A 10,292-nucleotide genomic window follows, 5' to 3' on the forward strand; every position below is an offset into this window, starting at 1 on the left:
CTCGATGGGCCGAGTAGCCTAATTCTGCTCCTATGTCTTATGGTCTTATGAGGGGCATAGATCAGCTAGATAGTCAACATCTTTTCCCAAAGGTAGGGGTGTCTAAAACTAGAGGGCATAGGTTGAAGGTGAGGGGGAAGAGATACAAAAGGGTCCAGAGGGGCAATTCTTTCACACAGAGGGTGGTGAGTATCTGGAACAAGCTGCCAGAGGTAGTAGTAGAGGTGGGTACAATTTAAAAAGCATTTGGACAGTTACATGGGTAAGATGGGTATAGAGGGATATGGGCCAAACAAGGGCAGCTGGGACTAGCTTAGTGGTTAAAAAGGGCAGCATGGACAAGTTGGGCCGAAGGGCCTGTTTCCCTGCTGTAAACCTCTATGACTCTGAGCTCCGTCATCGAGAGTTGGAGGTTCTCAAAGTTACAGAGGCACTGGGGTTAGGGCCACAGGAGGTCGCCATTGTGTCTTTAACCCCTCGCACTATAGCTGCCTGCGGCTGGACAGGGACCGACCCCCTGGCCGTGGCGAAGCTTAAAACCGCAGCACCCCATCCTGCCCGCCGTTGGGTCTCCGTGGTAACCCGTCTTCTCTTCCCCCCCCCTCCCGCCCCACACCCCTGCCCTGCTCAGGGGTCCACGGTGGCTTTGACGAACACGACATCGTCGGAGACGTGACTGCGCCAGTTGGCGCGCAGTTGGGTGAGGGGGAAGAACTCTGGGCAGCCGCTGGCGACGTTCATGGCATGGGCGGGCCTGCGGAAGGAGGCGGAGTTTACGTCCGGCTTGAAGGCCGACACCACGTCGTGACGTCTGTCACCCTGATCCAGCAGTCGAAAGGTCACCTGGGGGTCAAAGGGAGAAAAGAGAGGTCATCCCGTTTGCTCTCTCGACAGAAAATCTCTGAATTTTTAAAACTCTCCCTCCCTGACCCCCCCACCCACCTGGGTACTTTCTCGGAAGATAGTTGCCCCTTCAGGGGTGGGGGCGATCAAAATGGGCCATGACCGCGAGGCTGGCATTGGAGGAGCGCGGATATCTGGAAGGTTCATGGAGGGAAGGGGAGATTCGGGAGCGAGGCGTTGGAGACCAGGATGTACATTTTGAGGTCGAGGTGTTGCCAGACGGGGAGTCAGCTGACAACGCGGTGATGGGGGAGCGAGGCTCGTCACGAGTTAGATCATGGGCCACAGAAGCCATTGCTAACCAGTGACCCACGTCAGAAACTAGGAGCAGGAGGAGGCCATTCGGTCCTTCCAGCCTGCTCTGTCATTCAACGTGATCATGGCTGATCCTCAACCCCAGACCCCCGCACTCTCTCCATGTCCCTTGACACCTTTAGAGTCTCAAAATCTATCTATTTCCATGTGACTTGGCCTTGCAGCTTTCTCTGGGGGGGGGGATTTCCAAACCCTCCGAGTGAAGGAATTTCTCCTTATCTCAGTCTGTGTCTTGAGACTGTGACCCCATCGAGTCCACACTGACTCCCAGGCAGAGTTTCTCATCCAGGGCCTCTCCCCTGTCCTATCCCCGTAACCCCACACATTTCCCAGAGCTAATTATTCTAACACACACATCTTTGGACACTAAGGGACAATTTAGCACAGCCAATCCACCCTAACCTACACATCTTTGGACTGTGGGAGGAAACCGGAGCACCCGGAGGAAACCCACGCAGACACGCGGAGAATGTGCAGACTCCACACATTGAGACTTATTGTATTGTCGAGTTGGGTTGATTACCTTCTTGCTGAATGGCCACTCCAGAATGGCATCGTATTTCCCCTTCATTATGACCAGGAAGAGGGAGAGGTGGGTGTTTGCTCCCACTCCATCACCATTCAAGTACAGCCGCAAGCAGAGCATGTATCCACTGTGAGATGTGAAGAATGCTTGAAGGGGGAGAAAGATGAGCAGTAAATACTCCATCCAGAGTTACACTCAGATACACTGTTGCACCAATAGGAAGCTTAATACCTTTGGCCTAATTGACCCATCATTACACTTTGACCCTTTTTGTTTTGTGATGATTACATGCCTTTAAGAAAGATATTTTTTCATGTTTATTTGTGCAGGTTTTGTTTTGCAGTTTGCTTTTATTATTGGAACCATTCTACCTGTCTACAGCAGCACCGTGTTGTTGCCGCAGCAGCATAATTGATCATTTTAATCTGAAGGTTCTGTTATTGTGAGTTTTCCCCTGGGATTTTGCAGAGTAGGGCTTGATTTGGTTTGATTACAGGTAAGATGATATGACTGGGTACAGTTAGGCTTTGACAGAGAAGGCAAGGCAGTCTGCTTTTGGGATCTGTAGCGAGAGGTTGCTTTCTTCTATCCCTTGCTCTGTCTGAAGTGGAGACTGGAATTTGCCAAGAAATAAATCTCTTTCTCTGTGATTCTACTGTCTGGAGGTGGAGCTTTCTCTGGAAGTTGCTGCAGGAAAATTTGAAGACAAGTGCCTGTGTGGATCACTCTCCAGAGGTGTTAAAAGGCTGGAAATCTAGCAGCCACGTGAGCATATTTGGTTTTCTCTGATAAATGGTTCTAAAGAAGGGATTTATATCTGTGTGGGGAATATTGCTAAATTGGAACAACAGAGATAGCTAACTGATAAGAATTGTACTTTGTCAAGTTTAAGTATTTTAATTGGTAAAACTTATATGAATTCTTTTTGTTCTTAAATAAAGTTTGTTTTGATAAAAGCTTCCTAGTGGCTCACTGGAATCATACCTGGAGTGAAACACCTTACACTGACCCTAATGCCAAAATCAAATGTAAAAGTTAGGGTGTAGGCGAACTTCATAAAATACCTCGGAGTTTCTGGTCTGGTCCCGAACATTGAGGAACTGAGCGAAGGGTTCATAGCGCAGGACATTGCCCCATGGAGAGAGAAGAAAGCTTGTTGATTGAAAGTGAAAGGGTGTTAGGCATTCCGGCCAAAAAGAAGGCAGCGTAAAACTTCAAAAAGGACATAGACAAGTTGGTGGAGTGGGCAGATCAGTGGCAGATGAAGTTCAATTTGGAGAAGTGTGAGCTGATGCATTTTGATAGGAAGAGCATGGAGAGACAATGTGAAATAAATGGTATCACGCTAAAGGAATCACAGAATCCCTGTAGTGCAGAAAGAGGCCATTCGGTCCATCGGGTTTGTACTGATAACAATCTCATCCAAGTCTTATCCCTGTAATCCTACATATTTACCTCACTTACACTAAGGGGCACTTTACCACGGCCAATCCACCCTAACCTGCACATCTTTGTACTTTTCTCAGTATCTGAGGAGTCGCGAATGGTGCTGAATATTGTGCTGTCATCGGCGGACATTCCCACTCTGACCTTATGATGGAGGGAAGGTCATTGATGAAGCAGTTGAAGATGGCTGGGCCTTGTGAAGAAACTCCTCCTCATCTCAATCTTAAATGGCAGACCACGTGTCCTGAGATTGGTTCTCAAACCCCACCTCCCCCTTCCATGCCCACAGTTGGTGGGTGGTGGGAAACATCGCTCCTGCGTCTACCCTGTCAAGCACTGTAGGAGTTTTGTACTCTTCAGTGAGATCACCTCTCATTCTCCGAAACTCCAGGCCCAGTCTCCTCATCCCCTCCCTCCTGGTCGGAGAGTTCCCACCCTCCCAGGAATCGGTCTGGTGAACTGCTCGCGAGGACTTACGCGGGGAGAAGATGGAGGGAACCCGTCCGTCGACGGCGTCCTGAATCTTGCGAGTGAAGTCGGCGATACGCCAGACAAGCGTGCCGTCGTACGAGGTGTGCTCCAGGATTTCAAGACGCAGCTGGAGATCAGCGATGGCCAAGTCCTTGAGGCAGATCGAGTTCTCATGTTGCTGTATCTGGGGAAGTAAAGAGGTCGCAGTGAGGAGGTGTCAGAATTTTACCATCACAGCCGATTGCCATGGAAACGACAAGCAGGAGGAGGCCATTCGGCCCTTCCAGCCTGCTCCACCATTCATTCTGATCATGGCTGATCATTGAATTCAATATCCTGATCCCCCCCATATCCCTCGATCCCTTTAGCCCCAAGAGCGAAATCTAATTTATTCCTGAAATCACACAATGTTTTGGCCTATTTGACAGTCAGAAGCTTTTTCCCAGGGTGGAAGAGTCAGTTACTAGGGGGCACAGGTTTAAGGTGCGAGGGGCAAGGTTTAAAGGAGATGTACGAGGCAGAGTTTTTACACAGAGGGTGGTGGGTGTCTGGAACTCGTTGCCGGGGGAGGGAGTGGAAGCGGATACGGTAGTGACTTTTAAGGAGCGTCCGGACAAATACATGAATAGGATGGGAATAGAGGGATACGGTCCCCAGAAGGGTAGGGGGTTTTAGTTCAGTCGGGCAGCATGGTCGGTGCAGGCTTGGAGGGCCGAAGGACCTGTTCCTGTGCAGTAATTTTCTTTGTTTTTTGTTCAACTACTTTCTGTGGGAGTGAATTCCACACATTCACCACCCTCTGGGTGAAGAAATTTCTCCTCACCTCAGTTCTAAAAGGCTTACCCCTTATCCTCAAACTATGACCCCGAGTTCTGGACTTCCCCCACCATCGGGAAGATTCTTTCTGAATCTACCCTGTTAGAATTTTATAAGTTCCGACCGCTCCCCACCGCCCGCCCATCCCGACCTCTTGGTTCCTCTGTCCAAGGAAGAGGTGGTCCCCATTATCCCCTCACTACCAAGATGCGGCATGGTAGCACAGTGGTTAGCACTGCTGCTTCACAGCTCCAGGGACCTGGGTTCGATTCCCGGCTCGGGTCACTGTCTGTGTGGAGTTTGCACATTCTCCTCGTGTCTGCGTGGGTTTCCTCCGGGTGCTCCGGTTTCCTCCCACAGTCCAAAGATGTGCGGGTTAGGTTGATTGGCCATGCCAAAAATTGCCCCTTAGTGTCCTGGGATTCATAGGTTAGAGGGATTAGTGGGTAAATATGTAGGGATATGGGGCTAGGGCCTGGGTGGGATTGTGGTCGGTGCAGACTCGATGGGCCAAATGGCCTCTTTCTGTACTGTAGGGTTTCTATGATTTCTAATGCACCACATCAGACTTAGAAGAGCACAGCACAGGAAGAGGCCCTTCAGCCCACCAAGTCTGTGCTGATACAGATGCCTCTCGAATCTAATATTTTCTTGCCTCTACCTGGTCCAGATCCCTCTATTCGCTGCCTATTCATGGATCTATCCAGATGCCTCTTGAAGATTGTTATAGAATCTACTTCTACCACCTCCTCTGGCAGCGCGATCCAGGCATTCACCACCCTCTGCGTGAAAAACCTGCCCCTTACATCTCTTTTAAACTTTCCCCCTCTCACTCTCAACCTGTACCCCCGAGTAAATGACCCTTCGACCCTGGGAAAAAGACTCTGACTATCCACTCTATCCAAGCCTGTCATAATCTTGTAACCCTCTATCAGGTCCCCCCTCATCCTCCGACGCTCCAATGAAAACAATCCAAGTTTGTTCAACCTTTCTTCATAGTCCATATCCTCCAAACCAGGCAACATCCTGGTAAATCTCTTCTGCACCCTTTCCAATATTCAACATCCTTCCAGTAGTGTGGCGACCAGAATTGTACACACTGCTCCAAATGCGGCCTAACCAAAGTCTTATACAGCTGCAGCATGATTTTCCAATTCCTATACTCAACACCCCGATCGATGAAGGCCAGCATGCCATACACCTTCCTGACCACCTTGTCCACCTGAGTTGCCGCCTTCAGGCAGCAAACAGGGAAGGAATGCTGGGTTTTGGGGACAGAGAGACGGGGAGGGTGAGTGGGCTACTTAAGGATGCTAAAGAGCTAGTACAGGCACACGATGGACCGAATGGCCTCCTGGCTGCTGCATCATATTAAAATATGCCCCCTTACATTTTTACCGCTCACAAGATGGCTGACATGAATAAAATGGAGTCCGCCACACCGCGGTGTTTGTTTGGCAGCCCCTGCCCCGAATAAATATTTACCTTGCTCTTCAGCTGTGCTGTGACCTCCTCCTGCTCCTTCAGCGACCTCCCCTGCGCCAGCACGGTGTTCAGCGTCTCCCCCACTTCACGGTTTAGCACTGTGACAATGTTCTCGAAGGTCTGGACTTTCGCCCTCAGCTCCTCCACTGTCCCGTCTCCCCGTGAGACCTTGCCCCCATCCCCCTGGGACACCTTCCCCTCGCCCGTCTCCGCCAGGCCTTCGCTTGACACACAAGCTTGTTTTACCAGGCCCCGCAGACACCCCAGCACGCAGTCCAGGTGATGCTGCAGGCAGGCTTGCTTATGTTCATGGACCTTGTGGCTGGACATCTGTAAAGACACAGCGGAACACAGGAATTAGGAGCAAAAGTCAGCAATCCAGTCAGGCCTGCTCCGCCATCCAATCACATCATGGCTGATCTCTCCCTGGTCCCATCCATTGACTCTGTCTACACTTCCCGCTGCCTCGGGAAAGCAGCCAGCATAATCAAGGACCCCACACAACCCGGACATTCTCTCTTCCACCTTCTTCCATCGGGAAAAAGATACAAAAGTCTGAGGTTATGTACCGACCGACTCAAGAACAGCTTCTTCCCTGCTGCTGTCAGACTTTTGAATGGACCTACCTCGCATTAAGTTGATCTTTCTCTACACCCTACTGTAACACTACATTCTGCACTCTCTCCTTTCCTTCTCTATGAACAGTATGCTTTGTATAGCGCGCAAGAAACAATACTTTTCACTGTATCCCGATACATGTGACAATAATAAGTCAAATCAAAGTTCCCCATCTCCCCGTATCCCTTTTTTAATCAGAAATATATCTACCTCCTTCTTGAAACCATTCATTGATTCAGACTGCACCGCGCGATGGGGCAGCGAGTTCCACAAATTCACCCCCCTCTGTGAGAAGTAGTTCCTCCTCATCTCAGTGTTAAATCTACCGCCTCTCAGCCTGTACCTGTGACCTCTTGTTCTCGATTGTCCCACAGGGGAAACATTTGGTCCACATTTACTCTATCAATCCCTTTTATATCCCTCGATCAGATCCCCTCTCATTCTTCTAAACTCCAGCGAGTACAAACCCAAACTGTTTAATCTCTCCTCATACGTCAACCCGTTCATCCCCGGGATCAGTCTGGTGAACCCCCTCTGAACTGTCTCCGATGCTGCAACATCCTTCCTCAAATAAGGAGACCAAAACTGGACACAATACTCCAGATGTGGCCTCACCAGCTCCAGATGTGGCCTCACCAGCTCCAGATGTGGTCTCACCAACACCCTGTACAATTGCAGCAACATTTCTCTACTTTTATACTCCAGTCCTTTTTGTGCAGTTGAGAGTCAACCACATTGCTGTGGCTCTGGAGTCACATGTAGGCCAGACCAGGTAAGGACGGCAGATTTCCTTCCCTAAAGGACATGAGTGAACCAGATGGGTTTTTCCGACAATCGACAATGGTTTCAAGGTCATCAGTAGATTCTTAATTCCAGATATTTTTTATTGAATTCAAGTTCCACCAGCTGCCGTGGCGGGATTCGAACCCGGGTCCCCAGAACATGAGCTGTGTTTCTGGATTAATAATCTAGTGATTATGCCACTAGGCCATCACCTCCCTCTATTATGGGGCTATGATAACACAGTGGGGGATAGAACCAGAGAAATGATACCACACAGAAGCAGGCCATTCGATCCATCAGGTCCATACCGACCCAAGATACACAGGTACTCTTTCTAATCACAGCTACTGGCCCATAGCCCTGTGGCTTAAGGTGCAGATCCAGGAACTTTTTAAAAAGGGTTTAGGGTCTCTGCCTCCACCACCAACTTGGGCAGTGAATTCCAGACACCCACCACCCTCTGCGTAAAAAACATCTTCCTCATGTCCCTTCTGCTGCCAATCATCTTAAATCTATGTCCCCTGGTTCTAGAATTCTCCGTAAGAAGTCTCAAAACACCAGGTTAAAGTCCAACAGGTGTATTTGGACTTTAACCTGGTGTTGTGAGACTTCTTACTGTGTTTACCCCAGTCCAACGCCGGCATCTCCACATCTAGAATTCTCCACCAAGGGAATCAATTTTATCCTGTCCACATTGTCTCTTCCTCTCAGAATTTTGAACATCTCTGTCAGGTTACCTCTCAGCCTTCTTTGTTCCAAGGAAAATAACCCCAACCTCTCCAATCTCTCCTCACAGCTACACATTTCCAGCCCTGGCAACATTTAAGAAGCATTTAGATGGGCACTTGAAACACCACAGCATACAAGGCTATGGAGCAAGTGCTGGATAATGGGATTAAAATGGATAGGGGCTTGATGGCCGGGCTTACAGGATGGGCCGAAGGGCCTCTTTCTCTGCTGTAAAACTCTATGGGTGGGATTTTATGGCCTCGCTCGAGCTAGACAGGAAATTCCCGCCTGAGGTCAGCGGACATTTCCACTGTCTGCCCCCTCGCCCGCTCCGAATCTGTGGCGGGCAGGGCGGCAAAATTTCGGTGTATGACTCTACCACAGCCGGGGGGGCACAGTTTAATGTCCCCTGGGTTGAACCCATATTCCTTGTGACGGGAGCCCCGTTAACTATAAAGTGTGCTAACTCTGTACCTAAAAGGACACATGGCAGTGCTTCGAGGAAGAGCAAAGCTCCTTCCCGCTGGCGTCCTGGTGCCAACGTTGCTCCCTCAGCCAACATCAACATCGCTGTCTGTGGGATCTACCTGTGCGCAAATTGGCCGCCGGATTTCCGACGCAGCCACAGTGACCGTGCTTCAGGGAAGCACCTCACTGGGTGGGAAATCTCGATGGTTGTGCGAGGTGCTACATGCATGCGCCTTCTTGCCTTCCTCCCTGCCACCCCGCGTTGACCTGCGCTCGCACCCGGCCTCGCACCGTTAGCCCGTTGCAGGACTCACCACCTCGGTGCAGCCGACCACACTGAAGGGGCATTTTAGTTGCTTCTGCTGGCAAGCTGCCTTGTGCTTCTCCTGTAACAACAAGAACCAAGTCTGCGATCACAAATTGGAATTCAGATAAAGGACCGCAAACCCAAGCACATGATCTTTCTGCCCCTCACCCTCCACCTGTCGACCGTCCACAGCAGAGACCCCCCCACCCCCACCCCACCCCCGGTGCAGGCAGAGTCATGAACCCAGCGATCTCGCCCCCGTGTTCCTTTCCAACTCCAGATGGTGCTAACCACTGTACCACAGGGGTGGCAGGTGGCACAGTGGTTAGCACTGCTGCCCCACAGCGCCAGGGACCCGGGTTTGATTCCCGGCTTGGGTCACTGTCTGTGTGGAGTCTGCACATTCTCCCCGTGTCTGCGAGGGTTTCCTCCAGTTGCTCCGGTTCCCTCCCACAGTCCAAAGGTTAAGTGGATTGGCTATGCTAAATTGCCCCTTAATGTCCAAAGATGTGCGGGTTAGGTGGATTGGCCATGCTAAATTGTCCCTTAGTGTCAGAGGGACTAGCAGTGGGTATAGGGTCTGGGTGGGATTATTTTTGGTGCAAGCTTGATGGGCTGAATGGCCTCCTTCTGCACCGTAGGGATTCTATGATTCGATTGCCACTGGGCTATTGTTAAGAACCCGACTGTTGTTAGCTGTGAGTGTATCCCAAATCCCGGAGAGGAAATTTGGAACACTGACTCTTAACTGTTTATTTTGGCAGGTGAGGAAAGAAATGAAAGCTAGCGAGGAAAGTCTAAGTCCTGTTGTAATTGTTCAAATAAAAAACTTTTATGGGCAGCACGGTAGCACAGTGGTTAGCACTGCTGCCTCACAGCGCCAGGGACCCGGGTTCACTGCTGCCTCACAGCGCCAGGGACCCGGGTTCACTGCTGCCTCACAGCGCCAGGGACCCGGGTTCACTGCTGCCTCACAGCGCCAGGGACCCGGGTTCACTGCTGCCTCACAGCGCCAGGGACCCGGGTTCACTGCTGCCTCACAGCGCCAGGGACCCGGGTTCACTGCTGCCTCACAGCGCCAGGGACCCGGGTTCACTGCTGCCTCACAGCGCCAGGGACCCGGGTTCACTGCTGCCTCACAGCGCCAGGGACCCAGGTTCACTGCTGCCTCACAGCGCCAGGGACCCGGGTTCACTGCTGCCTCACAGCGCCAGGGACCCGGGTTCACTGCTCCCTCCCAGCGCCAGGGACCCGGGTTCACTGCTGCCTCACAGCGCCAGGGACCCGGGTTCGATTCCCGGCTTGGGTCACTGTCTGTGTGGAGTCTGTGCATTCTTCCCATGTCTGCGTGGGTTTCCTCCGGGTGCTCCGGATTCCTCTCACAGTCCGAAAGATGTGCTGGTTAGGTGCATTGGCCGTGCTAAA

The 10,292-nt window shown here is 51.1% G+C and overlaps 1 protein-coding gene across 1 annotated transcript in view; it reads right to left on the minus strand.

Moving 5' to 3' along the window:
- Window positions 1-627: 627 nt before the first annotated feature.
- The window catches only part of LOC144489738 (TNF receptor-associated factor 2-like), a gene marked incomplete at its 5' end in the record, with an annotated part of 14,140 nt that continues 4,475 nt past the window's right edge, over window positions 628-10,292 (minus strand). Inside the window, 5 exons of the mRNA XM_078207593.1 lie at window positions 628-843; window positions 1,742-1,890; window positions 3,668-3,845; window positions 5,963-6,292; window positions 8,875-8,946. Coding sequence (XP_078063719.1) covers window positions 628-843; window positions 1,742-1,890; window positions 3,668-3,845; window positions 5,963-6,292; window positions 8,875-8,946 — 945 coding nt within the window. The remainder of the gene's footprint in view (window positions 844-1,741; window positions 1,891-3,667; window positions 3,846-5,962; window positions 6,293-8,874; window positions 8,947-10,292) is intronic.

This window comes from Mustelus asterias, unplaced genomic scaffold, assembly GCF_964213995.1.
Source record: "Mustelus asterias unplaced genomic scaffold, sMusAst1.hap1.1 HAP1_SCAFFOLD_2483, whole genome shotgun sequence".
In the NCBI taxonomy this organism is placed as follows: Eukaryota; Metazoa; Chordata; class Chondrichthyes; order Carcharhiniformes; family Triakidae; genus Mustelus; species Mustelus asterias.